This window comes from Vipera berus, assembly GCF_964194415.1.
Source record: "Vipera berus genome assembly, chromosome: 3".
Taxonomy (NCBI): domain Eukaryota; kingdom Metazoa; phylum Chordata; class Lepidosauria; order Squamata; family Viperidae; genus Vipera; species Vipera berus.
The window spans coordinates 43,146,212-43,172,619 of NC_138204.1; the positions used below are offsets into that span (position 1 = coordinate 43,146,212).

Genomic DNA, 26,408 nt, shown 5'->3' on the forward strand with positions numbered 1-26,408 from the left:
CATACATTGGCACTGGAAGAATATTCTGGCTATTTCAAGGTGTTATTACAGGGAAGTAAATAATCGTTCAAGGGACGTGGTGGCTCAGTGGGTTAGGACGCTGAGCTTGTCGATCAGAAGGTTGGCAGTTTGGCGGGTTGAATCCCGAGTGCCGCGTAACAGAGTGAGCGCCTGTTACTCGTCCCAGCTTCTGCCAACCTAGCAGTTCGAAAGCACGTAAAAATGCAAGTAGGAAAATAGGGACCACTATGGTGGGAAGGTAACAGCTCTCCATGCGCCTTTGGCATCTAGTCATGCCGGCCACATGACCACGGAGACATCCTCGGACAAGCACTGGCTCTTCGGCTTTGAAACGGAGATGAGCACTGGCCCCTAGAGTCGGAAACGACTAGCACGCGTGTGCGGGGGAACCTTTACCTTTACCTAAATAATCATTCAGAAAACAAAGTAGACCACAGTCCAACCCATCGTGACCCTATGGACAACGTTCCTCCAGGCCATCCTGTCCTCAACCATCTTCTAGAGTCCATTTAAGCTCCCACCTACTGCTTCAGTGACTCTGCAACATTATAACTCACCTGCCGTCACAGTTCTGCCAACTTCAGATTGAGGAGTTGTGGAGAGTGCAACTGGGAAAAACAGAAAACGATGACTCAGATTAGTCAGGCAGAATGTTGTATAGTAAATGTCAACCCAACTCTTCTGTAAGACTGTAAAATATACTGCTCAAAAAAATAAAGGGAATACTTAAACAACACAATGTACTGTATTTAATAGTAGGATGTCTTATTTTCTGTTCCCTTTAGTTTTTTGAGCAGTATACCAGTAGTTACCTTCGACACATTTGGGGATGGCAGGAACCCAAGAACCTTTAGCCTCACATTTAATATGGAGGCTTCCCTGAGCAGAAAACCCAGAATTGCATTCAATGCTGACAGCCTCATTATAGGTATATGAAGGTTTAGATAAAATAGTTAATTTCCCATTTTCCCCTCTGGCCGATTACATTTGACCTCTGAAAAGAGAAAAGGAATTCAGGTCAAAATAACAGCCTAGGGGGCTAAAAATAAAAAAGAAGCAAGTTCTCCAGCACCATAGTTCAAAGGCCTCAATTCTTTGGCGCTCAGCCTTTTTTATGGTCCAACTTTCACTGCCATACACTGCAACTGGGAAGACCATAGCCTTGACTATACGCACTTTTGTTGACAGGGTGATGTCTCTGCTTTTTAGTGTGCTGTCTAGATTTGCCATGGCTTTCCTCCCCAGGAGCAAGCGTCTTTTAATTTCTTGGCTACAGTCCCCATCTGCAGTTATCTTGGAGCCCAGGAAAATAAAATCTGTGACTACCTCCATTTCTTCCCCATCTATTTGCCAGGAATTGAGAGGGCCGGATGCCATGATCTTGGTTTTCTGAGTTATTACTATTTAACTAAAAGGATTGTATATGTAAGAATTTTCTTATACAAGGGAAGACTAAGAGTAAATCAAGTTCCTTTTGGTATGGAGAACTGTAGAGACATAGGCATATTTCCGATAATTTAGTCAGTAAGACCTGTCATCTGAATGAACAGTGGTGGCCACTACTTGTAGGAAAAGAGTGAGTAGCAGAGGCAATAATTAGGGAAAAAACAGAAAATGATGGTTCAGATTAGCCAAGCCGAATGTTCTGTATTAAATGTCAACCCAAGTTTCCTGTAGGACCATAAGATAGTTAGTTACCTTTGACACATTTGGGGATGGCAGGAATCCACGAACTGTTAGCCCCACATTTAATATGGAGGCTTCCTACAGCAGAATAGCCAGAACTGCATTCAAAGCTGATGACCTCATTATAGGTATATGAAGGCTTAAATGAACTAGTTATTTTTCCATTTTCCACTTTTGGTCGATCACATTTAACATCTGAAAAGAGAAAGCAGCATTTAAACAAAACAAAAAAAAACAGCTGCGAACAACAGCCTATGAATAAAAACAAGCAGGCTAAAAAGGATATTTAATTAGCATTTGCTTTTATTTTTCTTTTTTCTGTCAGTTTCGGAGATTAAGCAACTAGAATATAATATTTGATTAATATTTTATTCATTTTGTGTTTTTGCAGTTGATTTTCATACCATCAAGTACATGGTTTTCTTTACTACAGGTAGTCCTTGATTTATGATCACAATTGAGCCCCAAATTTCTGTTGCTAAGTGAGACAGTCGTTAAGAGAATTTTGCCCCATTTTACGACCTTTCTTGTCATAGTTATTAAGTGAATTACTGCAGTTGTTAAAGTAGTAACCCGGTTGTTAAGTGATTCTGGCTTTAACATTGACTTTGCTTGTCACAAAAGGGGATTACATGACCCTGGGACACTGCAGCCGTCATAAATATGTGTCAGTTGCCAAGGATCCAGATTTAGACTACGGGACCATAGGGATGCTGCAATGGTCGTCAGTCATAAGTCATTTTTTCAACACCATTGTAACTTCAAAGATCACTTAATGAACTATGGTAAGTCAAGGACTATCTGTATTTTCATTACTACCGCACATTTTGGGGTTTCAAAATGGTTGCTTATCTAACCTAGCAACTGTGTTGGATGACTGTTACTACTTATTGTTGCAGAAATTGGAAATCTCAGTCATTTTACAAACAATCCCCCCAAAGAGATGAACAATATAACAATTTTTTTCATAGTGAATCTGAATATTATTATCTTCCAATAAGACTTAGTGGTCACTAAGTGGTCACTTGGACTCAGCTGAGAAATCCAAATTTTGGAAAAAGCAGCGTATTTATATGTCCATGTAGGGATTGTATAATATTAAATACTATGTGCTACAGTAATATTTCTCATAGTTGCCTTATGAATTGCACTGTACATTTAGACCATCTCCTGGAACAATGCTTGTGTTCCTTGACTTTCCAAAAAGGGAAAATCAGTTTGATATATTACTACTCAGTTTGATAGATTACTACTCATCCATACTAATATTTGTAATTAGAATCAGGAGAAAGAGATCATTTTTTGAATTAACCTTTTAATTAGACCAGAATTACAGTTACTCTATATATTATATACTACTACAGTATTTCTCAAAGTAGTTTTATGATACTGCCCCCTTTGTTATTTTTAAAATTCCCCTGTCATGTAGAGACCCGAGAGCTTCAGCAAGATTTGCTTCCAGCAAGAATTTTATTTACCAACAAAAGCAACTAATAAAGCAATTTAGCTAATTAGAGTTTAAAGAGACTTCTATTTTTCCTTACGTTTACATTCAGGGGCAGGCAAATTCCACTTTCCATTTAGGCCATCTTCTTCAGTTATGCATGTGATTGTTGAATTTCCAATCAGGGAGAAATCAGGTTCGCAGCGGTAGATTACAACTGATCCAACGTAATATTCGTCTTTAGGGTCTGGATCGTATAGTCCATTGAGAATTTTGTCAGGACGCTTACAAGGGATGTCTGAGGGAGAGAATGATTTCTTTGAATTCATCTTTTAATTAGAATTACAGCCATACATTGGCACTGGAAGAATATTCTGGCTATTTCAAGGTGTTATTACAGGGAAGTAAATAATCATTCAGAGAACAAAGTACACCACAGTCTACTGCTTAGTAAGCTAGAAAAAGATGGAATGGATAACATCATCACCAGATGGATTTGTAGCTGGCTGAGAAAAGTACTCAGTGAGTAGTCCTCAATGGTACTACATCCACATGGAGAGAAGTAAGCAGTGGGGTACTACAAGGCTCAGGCCCAGTACTCTTCAATATCTTCATGAGTGACTTAGATAAGGGAATAGAAGGGGAACTCATCAAATTTGTGGATGACATTAAACTGGCAGGAATAGCCAACATCCCAGAAGACAAACTCAGGATCCAAAAAGATCTTGAGAAACTGGAACAATGGGCCCTATCCAACAAAATGAGTTGCATTTGGGCATTTAAAATCAAAGATATGAGTACAGGTTAGGTGAGATCTGGCTCAAAAACAATAACTGTGAGAGCGACCTTGGAGTCCTAGTGGATGATCACTTGACTATGAGCCAGCAATGTGCAGCCGCCACCAAAAAAGCTAATACAATCCTGGGTTGTATAAACAGAGGCATAGGATCAAGGTCATGTGAAGTATTAGTACTGTTTTATAAAACCCTAGTGAAACCACACCTGGAGTACTGCAACCAATTTTAGTCACTATTCTACAAAAAAAAATGTTGAGACTTTAGGGAAAAAAATCAGAGAAAAGCAACCAAGATGATCAAAGGCCTGGAGACTAAAACATATGAAGAACAGCTGCAGGACTTGGGTGTGGCTAGTCTGAAGAAAAGAAGAAATCGGGGTGACATGATGGCAGTGTTCCGGTATTTGAGAGGCTGCCACAAAGAAGAGGGGGTCAAATTATTCCCCAAAGCACCAGAGGGCAGGACAAGAAACAATGGTTGGAAACTGATCAAAGAGAGAAGCAACCTGGAATTAAGGAGAAAGTTCCTAACAGTGAGGACAATTAATTAAGCAAATCATGTGGTTGTTAAGTGAACAGTTTGGTTGATAAGTGAATCCAGCATATCCAATATGCCTTTTTGTCATTTTCTGCTGGAAATAGAAAGTCATGAATCAAAGTCACTATGACTTCAGGTTGCTGCACCTGGTCATAAAATATGACCCAATTTCCGAACTCCTGAAATGCATTGAGGGGATCTGTATGAACCACTTGTAAATTCAAGGACAGGTAATAGCTACATTTTTTGACTCTGTCATGACTTTCTGTCTGTCAAATTTTCATTAAGTGAATAATGATTAAGTAAGGATTGCCTGCACTCTTTACATTCAGGAATCCTTAGATTCCCCCCCCCCTTGTATCTTAGCCTAGACATTACACTGCAACTTTTTGGAAGTTGGACCAAACACTACTGGCATAAAGTTTAATGAGTTTAAAGCAAAATCTCCTCTTACGTTCGCAATGTGGCAATGTGCTATTCCAGACAACCTTGCCGTCTTTCAGAATACACATACGTGTAGCTTCACCAATAAGCCTATACCTAAAGAAAAAGAAAAAGAAAATCCCGAATATACATTTCTAAATCTTATGTTGTTATTCATATATAAAAGCGGCAGGTAGATGTACTTTTCTTGATTTATATACAAAAACAGAGGAGGTGGACTCTTTATATATTGTTACATTTGAGAAGAACAATTTAGAACAAACTTACTTTTATTTTTAACTGTTTTTCGTGGCTATTGTTTCTAAGCAACTATTTTAAGAGATAAACTACAACTCACCCAGATACACAGGAAAAAGTGACACTATCACCAAGGCGGACATCATCCTCAGCATCTACCTTGCCATTCTCTATAATTGGAGCGGGACATGTTTTCCCTGGAAGAATAATTAGCATGTAGTTCACTCTCTCAGTTTAGTGTAGAAGTGATTTAGATCTGATATATGACAGGGCTGGAAACAGAGGTCCCCACAAATGGTAAATCAATCTTGTGGGAATGCAGCACTTCTACCTCTGGGGTATAATGCTAATCTAAATCCAGACCGATTTGACAACCTTCTCTCATTACTGCACTAGAGAAATGCAGCACCCGCCAGGTTAACCGAGGCATCTGCAGAACTGCAGGCTTACTTCAAAATGACAAAAGGGGCTTTGCATTCTTACAATGCAGTGTTTCCCCACCCCTCCCGTGTCATATTCTTCTGTGACATCATAATACGTCTGCCAAAGGGGTGGCACTGACATTGGAACTATGCAGAGCTGCAAGTTTATCTGAATCCGTATTATCTATATTGAGATTGATGTTTATTGATAAGTATCAATAAATAAACAGAATTACAAAATTTATATAACTAGTGCTTAGTGTAACAATTTATGTGTAATCTCAAGATTGTAAGAGATTGGGTTCCTCAAGGCAGAAGAGTCAGTAGTCTGAATCCTGCTTGCAGAGGATACATCCTATGCAGATTAGACTCCTGCCATATAAGGTAGTTTTCAGAAAGAAAGAAATTTGCTCTCTCAATTTACATTCATTATTAACTCACCATATATAGTAGAATGCCATGGTTCTCAGCTAGGAGATATGAAGCAATGAAGTTGCTTGTTTTGTATTTTTATGGGACATTATATTAATGTTTGGGAGGAGCAAGCGAAGGTTAAGATATAGAAAACCTAAACACAGATGATATGTTTTTCAGAATGGAACCATCATGAAGATACTCACCCTGACACAATTCTGAAATTTCAGTCCATTTTGAAGTGTTCAGACATGTAACTGAAGGGTTAATTCCAGGTATATATTCATAACCTAAGATGCAATGGATTCTCAGGACAGTTCCAACTGGATAGCCTTCTTTTGGGATGTCTTCCTTAAGTGTTGAATGAGGTGGCAGTACGGGAGAGGTGCAGTTATCTGGAAATTGATAAGGAGGTTCTTCAAGAAGGAGTAGTAAAGAGAGATTTATAATGGAAGTGTGGGATGATTTATAAAGCCACAAACCATTTGTGTGTGTATTTGTGTGTGTATGTATGTGTGTGTTCGTGTGTGTATCAAGGAGACCATGTTCTAACAAAATATTGCAGCTAAATTTCCTCAAATATGGCCAGCATCGAGAACCTTTTATGTTTTTCCATCTGTATTGTACCAGGGCAATTCCCAACAAAGCCAACAGCAAAAGCCAATATATTGTACATGAAAAGGTACTGGAAATTCTCCTAGTAAAATTTGCCCAGTATTACATGAATTTCAGACCAAAAAGGGAACATTCGATGGTGGCCAGAAAAGGGGGGCCTGTATAAAGGTCATTTTATCATGGAACCAACAATGCTCTTAAATCTACAAATTGACCTCGGAGGCTGAATGAAAATTTCAACAGCAGTTGATGTACTACAGTGGTAGGGATGGTCTCTATATTAGCACTTTATAGTATTGATTATATACTAGAAAAATTGATTTTACCCAAAAATTGTAACAAGAAACTTGCAAGATCCGGCAATCTTTTGTCTGTAATAATGGCATTGGTCTGAGGCATCCTTCTCATTTTTGTGACTTAAATTTTATCCCATTTTGCAACCAATACTATCATCCAGAGCAGCCCATAATTCAATATGAAAATTGCATGTATTCAGAAGCACTTTCAATATTGCGTTTTTTAAGTCATTTAATGGATACTTAAGAAATAAACCACCATATCACCTTTAAATAAACAAATAAATAAAATCACTGCAGAAAACTTGGTAGATTTAAACTTTTGCATTTGCTGGCATGCTACTTGTGTTCTATCCCATTCTGAAAGTATGCATCAGAGGATTCAGAAATCATTTGGATTTTGGTGTAGCATAATTTGTGAACTCACCTTATAAACCATTCTTTATAGGTTAGTTATATCAACTTAATCTGGCATGTCAAATAAACAAAAGTTCAACAAAGCATTGCTTAGAACAATGTACATATTGTTTTCCTGGCCATCATTATGGTTCGACAAAAGCTCTATTTATATAATTCAGATTTGGAATGAAGGTGTAATAAGTGAGTATGCAAAATCACGCCTGGTTATGGAGTAAGCTTCATAGGAGGCCTCCATCTTTCTGCTTCACAAGATTTGATCTCTTATTTCAGTCTCATCCATTAAAGAAATTTAAGTAAATGGGATCCTAATCTGTAACTATGAACAAGACAGTCAAATACCACATTCTACAAGGATGAATCTAGCTAAAGCAGGAGGAGGAATCAGGTGTGTAGGAAGATTTTTCATTCACTGGGCCAAAATGGGTTGTGTACATATTTCTCTTTTGAAGAAACTGAGTTGTTGTTGTTAGCTGCGAAGTCGTGTCCGACCCATCGTGACCCTATGGACAACGTTCCTCCAGGCCTTCCTGTCCTCAACCATCTTCTGGAGTCCATTTAAGGTCCCGCCTACTGCTTCAGTGACTCGAACCAGCCACCTCATTCTCTGTCGTCCCCTTCTTCTATTGCCCTCAATCTTTCCCAGCATTAGGCTCTTCTCCAGTGAGTCCTTCCTTCTCATTAGATGGCCAAAGTATTTGAGTTTTAGCTTCAGGATCTGGCCTTCTAAAGAGCAGTCAGGGTTGATCTCCTCTAGGACTGACCGGTTTGATAGCCTTGCAGTCCAAGTGACTAGTAGGAGTCTTCTCCAGCACCATAGTTCAAAGGCCTCAATTCTTTGGCACTCAGCCTTTTTTATGGTCCAACTTTCACTGCCATACATTGCAACTGGGAAGACCATAGCCTTGACTATACGCACTTTTGTTGACAGGGTGATGTCTCTGCTTTTTAGTGTGCTGTCTAGATTTGCCATGGCTTTCCTCCCCAGGAGCAAGCGTCTTTTAATTTCCTGGCTACAGTCCCCATCTGCAGTGATCTTGGAGCCCAGGAAAATAAAATCTGTGACTACCTCCATTTCTTCCCCATCTATTTGCCAGGAATTGAGAGGGCCGGATGCCATGATCTTGGTTTTCTGAGTAATTACTATTTAACTAAAAGGATTGTATATGTAAGAATTTTCTTATACAAGGGAAGACTAAGAGTAAATCAAGTTCCTTTTGGCATGGAGAACTGTAGAGACATAGGCATATTTCCGATAATTTAGTCAGTAAGACCTGTCATCTGAATGAACAGTGGTGGCCACTACTTGTAGGAAAAGAGTGAGTAGCAGAGGCAATAATTAGGGAAAAAACAGAAAATGATGGTTCAGATTAGCCAAGCAGAATGTTCTGTATTAAATGTCAACCCAAGTTTCCTGTAGGACCATAAGATAGTTAGTTACCTTTGACACATTTGGGGATGGCAGGAATCCACGAACTGTTAGCCCCACATTTAATATGGAGGCTTCCTACAGCAGAATAGCCAGAATTGCATTCAAAGCTGATGGCCTCATTATAGGTATATGAAGGCTTAAATGAACTAGTTATTTTTCCATTTTCCACTTTTGGTCGATCACATTTAACATCTGAAAAGAGAAAGCAGCATTTAAACAAAAAAAACAAAAACAGCTGCGAACAACAGCCTATGAATAAAAACAAGGAGGAGCTGCTCTTGGCTAAAAAAGGATATTTAATTAGCATTTGCTTTTATTTTTCTTTTTTCTGTCAGTTTCGGAGATTAAGCAACTAGAATATAATATTTGGTTAATATTTTATTCATTTTGTGTTTTTGCAGTTGATTTTCATACCATCAAGTACATGGTTTTCTTTACTACAGGTAGTCCTTGATTTATGACCACAATTGAGCCCCAAATTTCTGTTGCTAACTGAGACAGTCGTTAAGAGAATTTTGCCCCATTTTACGACCTTTCTTGTCATAGTTGTTAAGTGAATTACTGCAGGTGTTAAAGTAGTAACCTGGTTGTTAAGTGATTCTGGCTTCAACATTGACTTTGCTTGTTACAAAAGGGGATCACATGACCCTGGGACACTGCAGCCGTCATAAATATGTGTCAGTTGCCAAGGATCCAGATTTAGACTATGGGACCATAGGGATGCTGCAATGGTCGTCAGTCATAAGTCATTTTTTCAACACCATTGTAACTTCAAAGATCACTTAATGAACTATGGTAAGTCAAGGACTATCTGTATTTTCATTACTACTGCACATTTTGGGGTTTCAAAATGGTTGCTTATCTAACCTAGCAACTGTGTTGGATGATTGTTACTACTTATTGTTACAGAAATTGGAAATCTCAGTCATTTTACAAACAATCCCCCCAAAGAGATGAACAATATAACAATTTTTTCATAGTGAATCTGAATATTATTATCTTCCAATAAGACTTAGTGGTCATTAAGTGGTCACTTGGACTCAGCTGAGAAATCCAAATTTTGGAAAAAGCAGCGTATTTATATGTCCATGTAGGGATTGTATAATATTAAATACTATGTGCTACAGTAATATTTCTCATAGTTGCCTTATGAATTGCACTGTACATTTAGACCATCTCCTGGAACTATGCTTGTGTTCCTTGACTTTCCAAAAAGGGAAAATCAGTTTGATATATTACTACTCAGTTTGATAGATTACTACTCATCCATACTAATATTTGTAATTAGAATCAGGACAAAGGGATCATTTCTTTGAATTAACCTTTTAATTAGACCAGAATTACAGTTACTCTATATATTATATACTACTACAGTATTTCTCAAAGTAGTTTTATGATACTGCCCCCTTTGTTATTTTTAAAATTCCCCTGTCATGTAGAGACCCGAGAGCGTCAGCAAGATTTGCTTCCAGCAAGAATTTTATTTACCAACAAAAGCAACTAATAAAGCAATTTAGCTAATTAGAGTTTAAAGAGACTTCTATTTTTCCTTACGTTTACATTCAGGGGCAGGCAAATTCCACTTTCCATTTACGCCATCTTCTTCAGTTATGCATGTGATTGTTGAATTTCCAATCAGGGAGAAATCAGGTTCGCAGCGATAGATTACAACTGATCCAACATAATATTCATCTTTAGGGTCAGAATCATATAGTCCATTGAGAATTTTGTCAGGACGCTTACAAGGGATGTCTGAGGGAGAGAATGATTTCTTTGAATTCATCTTTTAATTAGAATTACAGCCATACATTGGCACTGGAAGAATATTCTGGCTATTTCAAGGTGTTATTACAGGGAAGTAAATAATCATTCAGAGAACAAAGTACACCACAGTCTACTGCTTAGTGAGCTAGAAAAAGGTGGAATGGACAACATCATCACCAGATGGATTTGTAGCTGGCTGAGAAAAGTACTCAGTGAGTAGTCCTCAATGGTACTACATCCACATAGAGAGAAGTAAGCAGTGGGGTACTACAAGGCTCAGGCCCAGTACTCTTCAATATCTTCATCAGTGACTTAGATAAGGGAATAGAAGGGGAACTCATCAAATTTGTGGATGACATTAAACTGGCAGGAATAGCCAACATCCCAGAAGACAAACTCAGGATCCAAAAAGATCTTGAGAAACTGGAACAATGGGCCCTATCCAACAAAATGAGTTGCATTTGGGCATTTAAAATCAAAGATATGAGTACAGGTTAGGTGAGATCTGGCTCAAAAACAATAACTGTGAGAGCGACCTTGGAGTCCTAGTGGATGATCACTTGACTATGAGCCAGCAATGTGCAGCCGCCGCCAAAAAAGCTAATACAATCCTGGGTTGTACAAACAGAGGCATAGGATCAAGGTCATGTGAAGTATTAGTGCTGTTTTATAAAACCCTAGTGAAACCACACCTGGAGTACTGCAACCAATTTTAGTCACTATTCTACAAAAAAAAAAATGTTGAGACTTTAGGGGAAAAAATCAGAGAAAAGCAACCAAGATGATCAAAGGCCTGGAGACTAAAACATATGAAGAACAGCTGCAGGACTTGGGTGTGGCTAGTCTGAAGAAAAGAAGAAATCGGGGTGACATGATGGCAGTGTTCCGGTATTTGAGAGGCTGCCACAAAGAAGAGGGGGTCAAATTATTCCCCAAAGCACCAGAGGGCAGGACAAGAAACAATGGTTGGAAACTGATCAAAGAGAGAAGCAACCTGGAATTAAGGAGAAAGTTCCTAACAGTGAGGACAATTAATTAAGCAAATCATGTGGTTGTTAAGTGAACAGTTTGGTTGATAAGCGAATCCAGCATATCCAATATGCCTTTTTGTCATTTTCTGCTGGAAATAGAAAGTCATGAATCAAAGTCACTATGACTTCAGGTTGCTGCACCTGGTCATAAAATATGACCCAATTTCCGAACTCCTGAAATGCATTGAGGGGATCTGTATGAACCACTTGTAAATTCAAGGACAGGTAATAGCTACATTTTTTGACTCTGTCATGACTTTCTGTCTGTCAAATTTTCATTAAGTGAATAATGATTAAGTAAGGATTGCCTGCACTCTTTACATTCAGGAATCCTTAGATTCCCCCCCCCCTTGTATCTTAGCCTAGACATTACACTGCAACTTTTTGGAAGTTGGACCAAACACTACTGGCATAAACTTTAATGAGTTTAAAGCAAAATCTCCTCTTACGTTCGCAATGTGGCAATGTGCTATTCCAGACAACCTTGCCGTCTTTCAGAATACACATACGTGTAGCTTCACCAATAAGCCTATACCTAAAGAAAAAGAAAAAGAAAATCCCGAATATACATTTCTAAATCTTATGTTGTTATTCATATATAAAAGCGGCAGGTAGATGTACTTTTCTTGATTTATATACAAAAACAGAGGAGGTGGACTGTTTATATATTGTTACATTTGAGAAGAACAATTTAGAACAAACATACTTTTATTTTTAACTGTTTTTTGTGGCTATTGTTTCTAAGCAACTATTTTAAGAGATAAACTACAACTCACCCAGATACACAGGAAAAAGTGACACTATCACCAAGGCGGACATCATCCTCAGCATCTACCTTGCCATTCTCTATAATTGGAGCGGGACATGTTTTCCCTGGAAGAATAATTAGCATGTAGTTCACTCTCTCAGTTTAGTGTAGAAGTGATTTAGATCTGATATATGACAGGGCTGGAAACAGAGGTCCCCACAAATGGTAAATCAATCTTGTGGGAATGCAGCACTTCTACCTCTGGGGTATAATGCTAATCTAAATCCAGACCGATTTGACAACCTTCTCTCATTACTGCACTAGAGAAATGCAGCACCCGCCAGGTTAACCGAGGCATCTGCAGAACTGCAGGCTTACTTCAAAATGACAAAAGGGGCTTTGCATTCTTACAATGCAGTGTTTCCCCACCCCTCCCGTGTCATATTCTTCTGTGACATCATAATACGTCTGCCAAAGGGGTGGCACTGACATTGGAACTATGCAGAGCTGCAAGTTTATCTGAATCCGTATTATCTATATTGAGATTGATGTTTATTGATAAGTATCAATAAATAAACAGAATTACAAAATTTATATAACTAGTGCTTAGTGTAACAATTTATGTGTAATCTCAAGATTGTAAGAGATTGGGTTCCTCAAGGCAGAAGAGTTAGTAGTCTGATTGAATCCTGCTTGCAGAGGATACATCCTATGCAGATTAGACTCCTGCCATATAAGGTAGTTTTCAGAAAGAAAGAAATTTGCTCTCTCAATTTACATTCATTATTAACTCACCATATATAGTAGAATGCCATGGTTCTCAGCTAGGAGATATGAAGCAATGAAGTTGCTTGTTTTGTATTTTTATGGGACTTTATATTAATGTTTGGGAGGAGCAAGCGAAGGTTAAGATATAGGAGATCTAAACACAAATGATATGTTTTTCAGAATGGAACCATCATGAAGATACTCACCCTGACACAATTCTGAAATTTCAGTCCATTTTGAAGTGTTCAGACATGTAACTGAAGGGTTAATTCCAGGTATATATTCATAACCTAAGATGCAATGGATTCTCAGGACAGTTCCAACTGGATAGCCTTCTTTTGGGATGTCTTCCTTAAGTGTTGAATGAGGTGGCAGTACGGGAGAGGTGCAGTTATCTGGAAATTGATAAGGAGGTTCTTCAAGAAGGAGTAGTAAAGGGAGATTTATAATGGAAGTGTGGGATGATTTATAAAGCCACAAACCATTTGTGTGTGTATTTGTGTGTGTATGTATGTGTGTGTTCATGTGTGTATCAAGGAGACCATGTTCTAACAAAATATTGCAGCTAAATTTCCTCAAATATGGCCAGCATCGAGAACCTTTTATGTTTTTCCATCTGTATTGTACCAGGGCAATTCCAAACAAAGCCAACAGCAAAAGCCAATATATTGTACATCAAAAAGTATTGGAAATTCTCCTAGTAAAATTTGCCCAGTATTACATGAATTTCAGACCAAAAAGGAAACATTTGATGCATGGCCAGAAAAATGTGGGCCTACATAAAGGTCATTTATGTTTATCGTGTACTTGTTCCTGACAAAATCCCCTCCCTCCAGCGTCTGCCTAAATCCTATTCCCCAGGTGAGCCTCGTGAGGAGAGGCGGGGCGCCCTCCTCCTGAGTAGTTTGGTCACTGTATTTTTAAAGTCATTTAGTGGATACACAGCCAGTAAACTACTACCATATCACCTTGAAATAAAGAAATAAGTCAAATTATTACAGATAACGTACATTTGCATTTCCTGGCATGATGGGTTGTGTTTTATCCCATTCTGAAACTATGCATCAGAAGATTCAGAAATCATTTGGATTTTGATGTAGCATAATTTGTGAACTCATCTTATAAATCATGCTTTATAGCTTAGTTATATCAACTTAATCTGGCATATCAAGTAAACAATATTTGAAACAAAACATGGCTTAGCATAATGCACTTATTGAGTTGCTGGCCATGCTTTGTTCGTATTGTGGTTAGACAAAAGCTCTACTTATATAATCCAGTTTGGGAATCTAGGTGTAATAAGTGAGTGTGCAAAATCACACCTGGATAGTGAACACTGGTTATAGAGTAAGCTTCATAGGAAGCCAATGTGAGTCTTCATAACACAGAGAGTTGCTTGGGAATGCGGCACAATCTTGAGCAGAGCTGTGTTGCTATGAACCCACAAACTGCAATGCAAAGCAAGGCATGGCAAAGCAACACAGCAAATTATTGGTAACAGCAAGGCTTCTCGAAGCATGGCAAGTGTTGCTGGCAAATACAACACTTGTTCCTGACAAAGGCCCCTCCCTACAGCATCTGCCTAAATCCTATTCCCCAGGTGAGCCTTGTGAGGAGAGGCGGGGTGCCCTCCTTCTGAGTAGTTGGGTCACCCTGCACTGACTCCACCTCCTCTCCATTTTCTGTACTCGGGTATTGGGTGAGGGAGGCATTTGCTTGTCTCTGGAGCTTCATCACTCCTCTGCTCCGCTGCCTGCCTTTTCCGTCTCCTCCTCCTTCGCTCGGTTATCCTACTCCCTCTCTTCCTCCCTGTTGACACTTCTGAGGTCCGAGGGACCTAGGACTGCCTCATCCTCCTATCTAGGTCATTCCTCCTGGGCCAGAGGGACTACGCCATCCCCCTCAGTTGGCCCCAGCTCCATCTCCTCCGACAGGGCCATGACAAATATAGCCATATTTCCAATAACTTAGTCAATAATATCTGAAGCTTATGAATTGTTCTGTGACATTATAATTCACCTATAGTTATTGTTTCTTATTATCTGAGTGAACAGTAGTGGCCACTACTTGTAGGAAAAGAGTCAGTAGCAGAGGCAATAAGTAGGGGAAAACAGAAAATGATGGTTCAGATTAGCCAGGCAGAATTTTTGTACTAAATGTCTACCCAACTTTCCTGTAGGACCATAAAATAGTTACCTTTGACACATTTGGGGATGGCAGGAATCCACGAACTGTTAGCCCCACATTTAATATGGAGGCTTCCCACAGCAGAATAGCCAGAATTGCATTCAAAGCTGATGCTCTCATTATAGGTATATGAAGGCTTAGATAAATTAGTTGGTTTCCCATTTTCCACTTCAGGCCGATCACATTTGACCTCTGAAAAGAGAAAGCAGCATTTAAACAAAAGTAGTTGAGAAAAACAGCCTAGAACTTAAAAAAAGCAAGAGCTGCTCTTGGCTATAAAGGATATTTAATTAACATTTGCTTTTATTTTTCTTTCTTCTGAGAGTGTCAGATATGAAGCAACTACAAGATAATATTTGATTAATCTTTTATTCAGTTTGTGTTTTTGCAGTTGATTTTCATACCATCAAGTACATGGTTTTCTTTACTGCAGATAGTTGTCAATTTAGGACTGCAATTGAGCCCCAAATTTCTGTTGCTAAGCGAGACAGCTGATAAGAGAATTTTGCCCCATTTTACGACCTTTCTTGCCACAGTTGTTAAGTGAATCACTGCAGCTGTAAACACAGATGATATGTTTTTCAGAATGGAACTATCATGAAGATACTCACCCCGACACAATTCTGAAATTTCAGACCATTTTGAATTGTTCAGGCATGTAACTGAAGGGTTAATTCCAGGTATATATTCATAACCTGTGATGCAATGGTATGTCAGATTAGTCCCAACTGGATAACTTTTGTTCGGGGGATCTTCCTTTTGTGTTGAGTGGGGTGGTGGTACTGGAGAGGTGCAGTTACCTAGAAATCGAAAAGGAAGTTTTCAAGTAGGAATACCGGTAATAAAGAGAGATCTGCAATGAAAGTGTGGGATGATTTATCAAGCCACAAACCATATGTACAAAGTATTGTAGCTAAATGTGCTGAAATACGGTCCTATTCAACAACCATCTTTCTTTTTCTTTCTGTTTTGTACCAGGGCAATTCCCAACAGAGCCTTTTTTAATTACATTAGTTCCTTAACCATAGATTTATCTACATTATTATTTGATGTAGTTCTTCCTCTATGGTGTAATCTAAAGCTAAAGTTGTGAGATGAATTAAAAGACTGGTTGGCCTGGAATCATTGCAGGGGAGGAAACAGCAGAAGACAGATCCTCCTTGAACTTTGGAGTGCTTATCTAGTTGTTCTGTAATTAGTGTAAGTTGGCTAGATTCTTATAAATAGAATAAGCATATTGCTCTGCTCAATTTCTAGTATTATTCTGGTCCCTTGTACCTGACATTCTCCTTATTTATTTAACTCCCTCCTTTTTCTCTTTGCTACAAACCTGAAGACTCAAAAAGAAAAGAAAAAATCCAGTCAATATAATTTCTGGTACTCCATAGCTCAATGGAGTATTCTTAACTAATCTTCTGCTTGTAGTTGATTCTGTTTTGCACAGTTCCAAAGGCAAATGATAGATACCTTCCTTCACCCATCTGCATCTCAGTCAGAGTTCAAATAACTTTTTGTCTTTTTGACATAAAAACAATTAACTTGAAAGGAAAGCCCTATCTGTATCTAATTTCATTCTGCATAAGTTTTTCTATCAGCAGCTTGACTGTCTTTTTTTTGCTGCAGTTCAATTACACTGATAACTTGGAAGAACAATATTCTCTCACAGCCCCATTTAATCACCTTCAGTTCACATGTTGTTTTTATAATGTTATCTTTCATATTTGAGCTCACAATGTCCATATGTTTTGTGTGCTCCTAGGACCTAGGACATAGGTCGGCAACCCGTGGCTCTGGAGCCACATGCGGCTCTTTAAGCCGTCTCCTGCGGCTCCCGGTCGCCCGGTGCGCGCGCACCTCTCCGAACGGGCGGAGGTGCGCGCGCACCACTCTGAACGGGAGGAGGTGCGTGCGCACCACTCCAAAGGTTTGGAGAGCTGCACGCGCACCTCTCGGAACAGGCGGAGGTGCGCGCGCACCACTCCGAATGGGAGGAGGTGCGCGCGCACCACTCCAAAGGTTTGGAGAGCTGCGCGCGCACCTCTCGGAATGGGCAGCGGCGGTACCCGTTTGGAGACCTGCTGGTGCCAGTTTGGAAAGCTGCTGCGGCCCGTTTACAGAGCTACCGCCTTCAGTAGCTCTGTAAACGGGCCGCAGCAGCTTTCTAAACCGGCACCAGCAGGTCTCCAAACGGGTGTTCGGGTGGAGGTGCGCGCGCACCTCTCCAAAGGTTTGGAGAGCTGCGCGCGCACCTCTCCAAACAGGTACCGCCACTGCCCGTTCCGAGAGCTGCGCGCGCAGGTCTCCAAACGGGTATCGCCGCTGCCCGTTCCGAGAGATGCGCGCACAGCTCTCCAAACCTTTGGAGAGGTGCGTGCGCACCTCCGCCCGAACACCCGTTTGGAGACCTGCTGGTGTTCGGGCGGAGGTGCGGTTTGGAGACCTGCTGGTGCCGGTTTAGGAAGCTGCTGCGGCCCGCGAAAACTTTCTAAACCGGCACCAGCAGGTCTCCAAACGGGTGTTCGGGCAGCAGTTTGGAGGTCCCGGGGGTGGCTCCGGCGGCGCCCGGGCTGAAGGCGGCGCCGCAACCCAGCGCCCGTCACCAGGGAGACCCATCGCCGCTGGCGTGCAGGTGCATCAACATAAAAGAAAGTGGAACTGCGCACATGTATCCACGCACGCGCATGCGCAAAAAACAAAACATTTTGTGCATGCGCAAAACATTTTATTTTATGTGCATGCGCGTGCATGGATACATGTGCGCGGCTCCCACTTTTTTTATGTGTGATGGAACCGGTTCCCAGTGGCTCTTTTGCTTTTTCAGGTTGCCGACCCCTGTCCTAGGAGAGCAAACCCAGTGAGCATGTTCAATATCTTTATCCATCAATTTCACATTAGAGCTCAGGTCATTTATTTTAAAAATGAGATAAGTAGTCAAATTATTTATTCGGCTTTTCCCTGCCACTCCTTTAATCCATAAATTATTTCTCTTGCTACAGTCCAGTAAATCTGCCAGTTCAATCTTTATTTCAGAAACACACTTTTCAGTCTTGTCTATGTCAAGAGTGTTATTTGTAGCCATATTACAGTATAAGCATTGCAGGCTCTCTGAACACTATCTGCTATTTGCCATGATATTTCCTTAACTTGTTTATTCATTTGTTCTGACATATATGCCAAGTGTTTAGATATCCCACAGCATGTTTGTCCCATTCTGTCTTGTTGTTAGCCTGTTTTATTAATTGTCCAATTACCATTTCCCACTCTGTTCTTCCTCATGGACAGTCCTTCCCTCCATTCCTCCTTCTTTTGCAGAAAGCCTCCTCAACCTTCTTCAAGTTTGCCAAGTAGGCATTAATCCCTTCTCCTTTGCACAGAGTTTCTTTCTTGAACATACTGCTTTACTAATTTCCTTATATGATAAAATATGTAGCAAGGGTAACTGACTATATTAAACTGGATATATATTAACTGGCAAGTTGGATCAAGGGAAGGGCAGAAAACTTAACATGCTGTCCTCACCAGTGGCAATAGACATATTAATGCAGTTAAAATTAGCAATAATCAGATGTGGCCCTAATCAATTTAAACTTTTTTTTCAACATTTATATTCTTCAAATAATCCATCATCAATAAAAATTAACCGATTGTTAAAAACATTCCCTGAACTGACTCTTAGTGTATGAGTGTATAAATATATACTAGTTAATCAACTAAAACTGATTATTAGTAAAATTAATATGAATCAATCAATTAAGATGACTCAATCTGGCTTTATTCCAAATCAAAATATATCTACTATCAAGAAATTATTAAATATTATACAGCTTAGTCAAATTAATAAGGATTTGCTAGCCATTCGATCTTTAGATATATTTAAAGCTTTTGATTCTTTTTTTGACAATTGTTATAACAAAAATTAAATTCAAATTTTGGACTGATTTTCAAAAGATGTATGAAAATATTTAAGCACAAACGAAAGCTCAGATAAGACTATTATGATTCAGATCCCATCACATCTTCAAGAGGTACCAAGGATTTTTGCCCCTTATCCCATATACTATTCAACTTAGCTATAAAAGCATTGGAAATAGCATATTGATATAATAAGCAGACTTGTAGGATGAAAATGGGAAATAAGATCTACAGTAATGTGAAAAAGAAAGTAAACCTTCTTTGAGTTCTATGGTTTTACATATCAGGAAATAGTAAAAAGCATCTGATCCTTGGCAGTTTTTTACAAAAAGAAAGCCACAAAATGAAAAGGAGAAAAATGAAGTACTGTGTTTTCCCGAAAATAAGATCTACCCTGAAAATAAGCCCTAGCCTGATGTTTACATGTGCGCCCAATATAAGCCCTAGCCCAAACGTAAGCCCTACATAAGACCCCATCCACTCCATTGCACCTGGTTGTATGAGGTGGGGTGAGGTGCACACATAAAAATCAATCTAGGGCAGGGATGGGGGGGCTGGAGCTTCCCACACACCCCACAGCAGCTTACTTTAGTACAGTTGCAGCCAAGCCTACCACGCCCCAACACCTGCCTCGCCAGCCCACTTTTTCTGTGGCTGTTCGTTGCCGCTTGCATGCACCCCCCTGGCCTCCATTTTGCTGTTAGAGGCCTTTTCTGAAGGCCTCTGATGGTGAAATGGAGGCCGGGGGAGTGTTGCACATGTCAATCTGGAGCTCATTTCTCAGCTGCAGAGGCCTTTCCAGAAGGCCTTTGATGGCAAAATGGAGGCCAGAGGGTGATGTGCGTGAGTGGTGGTGAGCAGCCACAGAAAAAGTGGGCTGCCAACAGCCACATGGGCTCCTGTAAGGTGGGGCTGTCAGTGCCACTGCTATGAAGGGAGACAGTTGAAAAGACATCCCTCCAAAATAAGACCTAATGCCTGTTTTGTAAGCAAAAAATATTAAGACCAGGTGTTATTTTTGGGAAAACACAGTATACCCTTAGTGCTTCCATAGGTATGAAGAGGCTAAGTAGCAGCCAGGTGCTGATAATCAAGTGCCCTTGATCAATTGTTCATCAGCAAGTATGACTACCTCTATATATGCTGAAGTTTTAGGAGTTTGCTGGTCTCCACCATTATGTGTATGTGTTAATACAATGCCAAAGAGGAAAGATATCAGCTGTTTGGTCCAGACAGACGAATGACTCAGTGAGGGTTAACAGCAATAAGGTTTATTAATACACATATGTCAACTGACAACTGTCAAAGTAACTCCGGCTTATATACTCGAGCTGTTTGAATTGTATCCAATCCCTAGCCCGGGTTTTCCCGCTTTTACAACATTAACCAATAATTGCACCAGAATCTCCCGCTTCAAAGGAACCTTCTTTGCAACAAAGCTACTGACATAACACCCCTTCCCCCCCAGTTGATGTTATTTGTTGACGTAATCTCTCAAGTATTTGGGTGGCCTATGGACCCTAGATGGGTATCTATTGGGTTGGCTACTTAAGTCATTGTTAACTGACTGTCTGATTGGCTGGCTGATATTTATGGGTCTGGAATTTTGAATTACAGGCTCTGAAGCTTCACTACTGACTGATTGTGATTGCTGTTGTGTTTGTTGTTGTTGCTCCGGTACTGTTGGTCTGTTCATAGGGGACAACTCCCAATCAATTTGACAATGTTGTGGGTTAGCTGCAGCCGCACTGGTTTGAGTTTCCGCTTCTCCGCTAACTGGCAAATTGTTTTGATTAAGCCAAGATGCAGTATCACCCCCGTGTACGTTTTGACCCCCATCAACTGGCATACTTCCGGCAACCCTCTTCCTTAATTGATCAATATGTCTTTTACTTACTCTATTCCCTTCCCCCTCAATGGTGTAAGACAACGGCCCCAATATGTCAGTGACTACCCCAGGAACCCATTTGTCCCCCTGTCCATAGTTCCTGGCCCAGACTAAGTCTCCAATGTTGAAGGACCTGTTTGGGATGTCAGGTTCCGCACTTGAGGATAGTTTGTCAGGATGTAACCTGTCCAGTTTAGTGGTTAGCCGTTTGCCCCACCTCATTTCCGCAGGGCTTTTCCCGGTAGCCGTGCAAGGGGTTGTGTGTTGAGTCAGCAAAAAGTCTGCAAGTCTTTGGTGCCAGTCGCCACGGATGATTCGCTTCAAGGCGTCTTTGGTGGTTCTCACGTTGCGTTCAGCCAAGCCATTGGTGGACGGGTGGAAAGGTGCTGATGTTGCATTTCTAATCGAGTTGGCCCTGAGGAAATCCTGAAATTCAGCAGAGGTGAATTGTGGCCCATTATCCGATACAATCACATCAGGTAACCCATGAGTGGCAAAGAGGCCCCTTAAAACCTGTATTGTTCTACCAGATGACATTGAATTAACAGGCACTACCTCCAGCCACCGAGAGAAACTGTCCACCACAACTAGGAAGGTTAGGCCTTGAAATGGCCCAGCAAAATCAATGTGAATCCTAGACCAAGGATTCCTGGCCAATTCCCACTTATGTGTGTGTGCGTGTGCCAGCTCAGGTCTAGATCGCTGACACAGATAACACCCTGAAACGCATTCTTCAATATCTTTATCAAGCCCCAGCCACCACAAATGACTTCTGGCTAATGCCTTCATTCGCACAATTCCGGGGTGACCTTCATGTAATTCAGATAAAACTGTATTTCTGTGAAGTTCAGGAATAACAACACGGTTACCCCACAATATACATCCCAAATGGGATGATAGTTCATTCTTCCTCCTAAAATATGGGATGTACTTGGGATCAGGGTTAGTGCTTGGCCAACCCCCTAGAACCCAGGTCATAATCCTCTTGAGAATATGGTCTTTCTTTGTAGCCTCAGCTATTTCTCTAGCTGTTACTGGGCATTCAGGAATATCATGTAATGACATAATTTGTCCAACTGGGGCAGGGTCCTCCTCTGTGTTGGTTAAAGGCAGTCTGCTAAGGGCATCCGCATGGCCCATTTCTTTACCTGGTCTATGTTGCAGTGAAAATGAATATGCTGAGAGGAAAATTGACCACCTCAGCATTCTGGGAGACATTATTTGGGGTGTCTGCTTATCAGTTGTAAACAGTCCCAATAATGGTTTGTGGTCAGTGAGTATGGTAAAGTTCCTACCATAAAGGTAATCATGGAACTTTTTTACTCCTGCCACAATAGCTAATGCTTCTCTATCAATTTGTGCATAATTCCGTTCGGCTTTAGTAAGCGTCCTGGAATAGTATGCAATTGGCTTTTGAATGCCCTGACTATCCATGTGGCTGATAACAGCCCCCACACCATAAGGTGAAGCATCACAAGCTAAATAGATCGGTTTGTTCTCAATAAAATGAGTAACTGTGGATTGGCTTGATAGGATATCTTTTAAAGTTTGAAAACTGACTTTATGTTTTTCTTGCCACTGCCATGGGGTTTTTTTATCTAATAGTCTATGTAATGGTTCCGTGATGGCAGCTTTATGTGGCAAGAATGTATGATAGAAATTGACTAATCCTAAAAAGGCTTGTAATTCAGCCTTGTTTTTTGGTTCTGGTGCCAATTTAATTGCCTTAATTTTATCAGCTGTAGGGTGAATTCCATTCTTATCAATCCTAAATCCTAAAAATTCTGTGGATTTAACTCCTATACAGCATTTTTCCCTTTTTAATTTAAGTCCAGCCTCCCTAAATCTTCCCAATACCTGTTCCAGACGCTCAGCTAAAATTTCTTCATTTCTTCCAGCTATTAGAACATCATCAAAGTAAGGGCATACACCAGGTATGCCCTTTAAGGTCCTCTCCATCACCTCCTGGAAGATGCCTGGAGCTGCTGCAATACCGAATTGCAGTCTGTGGACTCGGAACGCCCCCTTGTGGGTAACAATAGTTTGAGCTTCAGCAGCCTCCTTGGAAACAGTAAGTTGCAAATACGCCTGCGCCAAGTCTAACTTGGCAAATATGGCGCCGTCCTGTATCGTGGCGAGGACCTGCTTCACCGTCGGGACCGGGTAAGCATGTTTTTTCATTCCGAGGTTCAGGGTGGCCTTGTAGTCAGCGCAAATCCTCACATCCCCATTAGGTTTAAGGGGTGTGACGATTGGCGTCTCCCACAAGCCACCCTCGACCGGTTCTAAAACGCCTTGGCCTACAAGCTTATCGAGCTCGGCCTCGATTTTTTGCTTAAGGGCAAAAGGCACCCGTTGGGCCTTAAGCCTGATGGGTTTAACTGCTGGGTCTAAATTAAAATTAATAGGGGACCCTTTATATTTACCCAAGGACCCATCAAATACGTCTGCGAATTCATCGCAGACATTTTTTAGGGTTTTATTATTATTATTAACGGTGTTAATTCCCCCGACCCAAATTCCCAGGGCAGGGAACCAGTTAAGGCCTATTAAACTAGTTCTATGGCCTTCTGTGACTATTAAATCTAGGAATCCATTAAACCCCTTATATTTAATGTTAAGGGTAACTTTTCCCTTAATTTTTATTGGGTTTTTTTGGAAATCCGCCAATTGAATTTTGGTTGAACTAAGTGGAACTTTGCGACCACTTTTAAGTTCAATCTGTTTAAGGGTCTCACTAGAAATTATGGACACTGAGGCCCCAGAATCAATTTCCATTTTGCAAGGAATTCCTTGCAACTGGACTAAAATTTTTAATTTTGATCCCAAAATATGGTTTATTTTTCTCTTCCCTATGTGATTGACTCGCGCCACCTCCCCGCGGTTGGGGTATTGTGCCCACGGTCTAGGGGTCTCCTTGCCACTATAGTGAGGGGTTACCTTACCTTCTGGCCAAACGTCGATTTCGTGTAGACGATTGTCGCGTGCACGACCCCTGCAAATGGCTTGAATATGGCCGGTCTTTCCGCACAATCTGCATCTAGCAGAGCGGAATCTGCATGTTGCTCGGGGATGGTTGCCCCCGCAGCTTCCACATCGGTTGTCGCTGTCGCGCTGTCTTGCTGGAATTTCTCTTGGTTGTCGTTGCGGTGTTGTTGATTGTCGTTGTGGTGTTGTTTGGAATCGGCAACTCGGTTCTGGTCCTTCGCTGCGGGATGGTTTTGCCGCCATTTTTCCAAACCGTCTGGTGACTTCGGCTATGTCGGCTTCCCATTGTTGGTCCACCTCCCCGCAGTCCACAAGGCTTTCTTGGTTTATTTCGGCAGAAGCAGCCATGCTATTGCGGGGGGGGGGGTGTCGCGATACCCAGTGGATTCATATGTTAAAAGTTTGTCGAGGACTTCTTGCAAGTCGCCGGTGGGCTTAGCGATAATTCTATTTTGTAACTGCTCGTCTTGCAAGCCCAGCACCACTCTGTCCCAGATCCTTATTTCTAAGTTGTCATATTTACAACGTACCGCTGCTTCTCTGACTGCAGCAACGAATTTTGTTATTGACTCGCCCGGTCTCTGATTTCGTTTTTCGAAAATGCGCCGCCAAAAGAGTTCTGATCTTCTTGGCGTAAAATGTACTTTTAATTTGGCCAGTAAGTCGGCATACGGAACGCTTGATACCGGCAATGGTTGACACAGTCCCACGGCAACCCGGTACACAGGTGTGCCGCAAATAGTTAGTAAGGCAGCCGCCTTTTTCCGGTCGTCGGTTATGCCGTTCACGAGCAAGAACCCTTCGACCTGTCCCACATATTCTTCCCAGTCCTCTGGGTAGTTTGTATCGAATTCTTTTAAAGAACCAATTTGCGCCATTCGGAGGTTTGTTGATTCCGCCGCGGCCGCTTGCGGTTGACTGTGAATTGTTTAAATTTACCGCCTTACGCGCAGCTGTTAGTCGCCGATCCTTCACTAGTCCGCCGCCTATCCCACCTTCGTCGCCAGTTGTTTGGTCCAGACAGACGAATGACTCAGTGAGGGTTAACAGCAATAAGGTTTATTAATACACATATGTCAACTGACAACTGTCAAAGTAACTCCGGCTTATATACTTGAGCTGTTTGAATTGTATCCAATCCCTAGCCCGGGTTTTCCCGCTTTTACAACATTAACCAATAATTGCACCAGAATCTCCCGCTTCAAAGGAACCTTCTTTGCAACAAAGCTACTGACATAACATCAGCAATGATCTTAAAGAAGCAATTGTGGTGCCCATCAACCTGCAAAATGTCATAAAGCCATTTCCAAATACTTTAAGTCCCACCATTCTACGGTGAGGAAGGTTATTCACAAGTGGAGAACATTCAAGACAGTTGCCAATCTTTCTAGGAGTGGATGTCCCAGCAAATTCATCCCAAGGTCAGACCATGCAGTGCTCAGAGAAATTGCAAAAAAAAATCTAAGAGATACATCCCAGACTCTATAGGTCTCAGTTACCATGTTAAATGTTGGAGTTCATGACAGTACAATTAGAAAAAGACTGAACAAGAGTGGTTTGCTTGGAAGGGTTGCCAGGGCAATGCCTCTTCTCTCTAAAAATAACATGGCAGCATGGCTTAGCTTTGCAAAGTTGCATCTGAACAAATCACAAGACTTCTGGAACATGACAAACAAACAAGACCAAAGTGGAGAGGTTTGGGCATAATGCACAGTGCAGCATTTGGCAAAAAGCAAACACAGCATATTTGCACAGACATCTCATACCAACAATTAGCACAGTGGTGGAGGAGTGATAATTTGGGCTTGTTTTGCAGCCACAGGATGTGGGCACCTTGCAGTCATTCAATCAACAATGAATTCCTCTGTATACTAAAGTATTCTAGAGTCAAATGTGAGGCTATCTGTCCAACAGCTAAAGCTTGGTCGGCATTGAGTCATGCAACAAGAAAATGATCCCAAGCAAATCAGCAAATCTACAACAGAATGGCTGAAAAAGAAAAGAACCAAGGTGTTTCAATGGCCCAGTCAAAATCCAGACTTCAACCAGATTGAAATGCAGTGGCAGAACCTCAAGAGAGCTGTGCATGAACAAATGCCCACAAACCTCAATGAACTGAAGCAAAGTTGTAAAGGAGAATGGGCCAAAATTCCTTCACAATGATGTGAGAGACTGAAAAAGTCATACAGGAAATAATTAGTTATTGCTGTTAAAGGTAGTTCTACAGTCTACTGAATCATAAAGTGTACTTAGTTTTCCACACATGTTTTCTTCAATTTGGTTTTCTTTCTGTAAAATAAATGATGACATGGTGTAATATGTCATGTATTGCTGTTCATCTGAGATTGTATTTACCTGTT

The 26,408-nt window shown here is 40.8% G+C and overlaps 1 protein-coding gene across 1 annotated transcript in view; it reads right to left on the minus strand.

The window, feature by feature from the left end:
- Nucleotides 1–26,408, minus strand: part of LOC308666558 (C4b-binding protein alpha chain-like) — a 46,820-nt gene that overhangs the window by 12,732 nt on the left and 7,680 nt on the right. Inside the window, exons 2-13 of the mRNA XM_081325450.1 lie at nucleotides 15,872–16,060; nucleotides 15,270–15,452; nucleotides 13,280–13,468; nucleotides 12,334–12,430; nucleotides 12,007–12,092; nucleotides 10,317–10,514; nucleotides 8,772–8,954; nucleotides 6,209–6,397; nucleotides 5,267–5,363; nucleotides 4,940–5,025; nucleotides 3,252–3,449; nucleotides 1,720–1,902 (exon numbers count right to left, since the gene is read on the minus strand). Coding sequence (XP_081181576.1) covers nucleotides 1,720–1,902; nucleotides 3,252–3,449; nucleotides 4,940–5,025; nucleotides 5,267–5,363; nucleotides 6,209–6,397; nucleotides 8,772–8,954; nucleotides 10,317–10,514; nucleotides 12,007–12,092; nucleotides 12,334–12,430; nucleotides 13,280–13,468; nucleotides 15,270–15,452; nucleotides 15,872–16,060 — 1,878 coding nt within the window. The remainder of the gene's footprint in view (nucleotides 1–1,719; nucleotides 1,903–3,251; nucleotides 3,450–4,939; nucleotides 5,026–5,266; nucleotides 5,364–6,208; nucleotides 6,398–8,771; nucleotides 8,955–10,316; nucleotides 10,515–12,006; nucleotides 12,093–12,333; nucleotides 12,431–13,279; nucleotides 13,469–15,269; nucleotides 15,453–15,871; nucleotides 16,061–26,408) is intronic.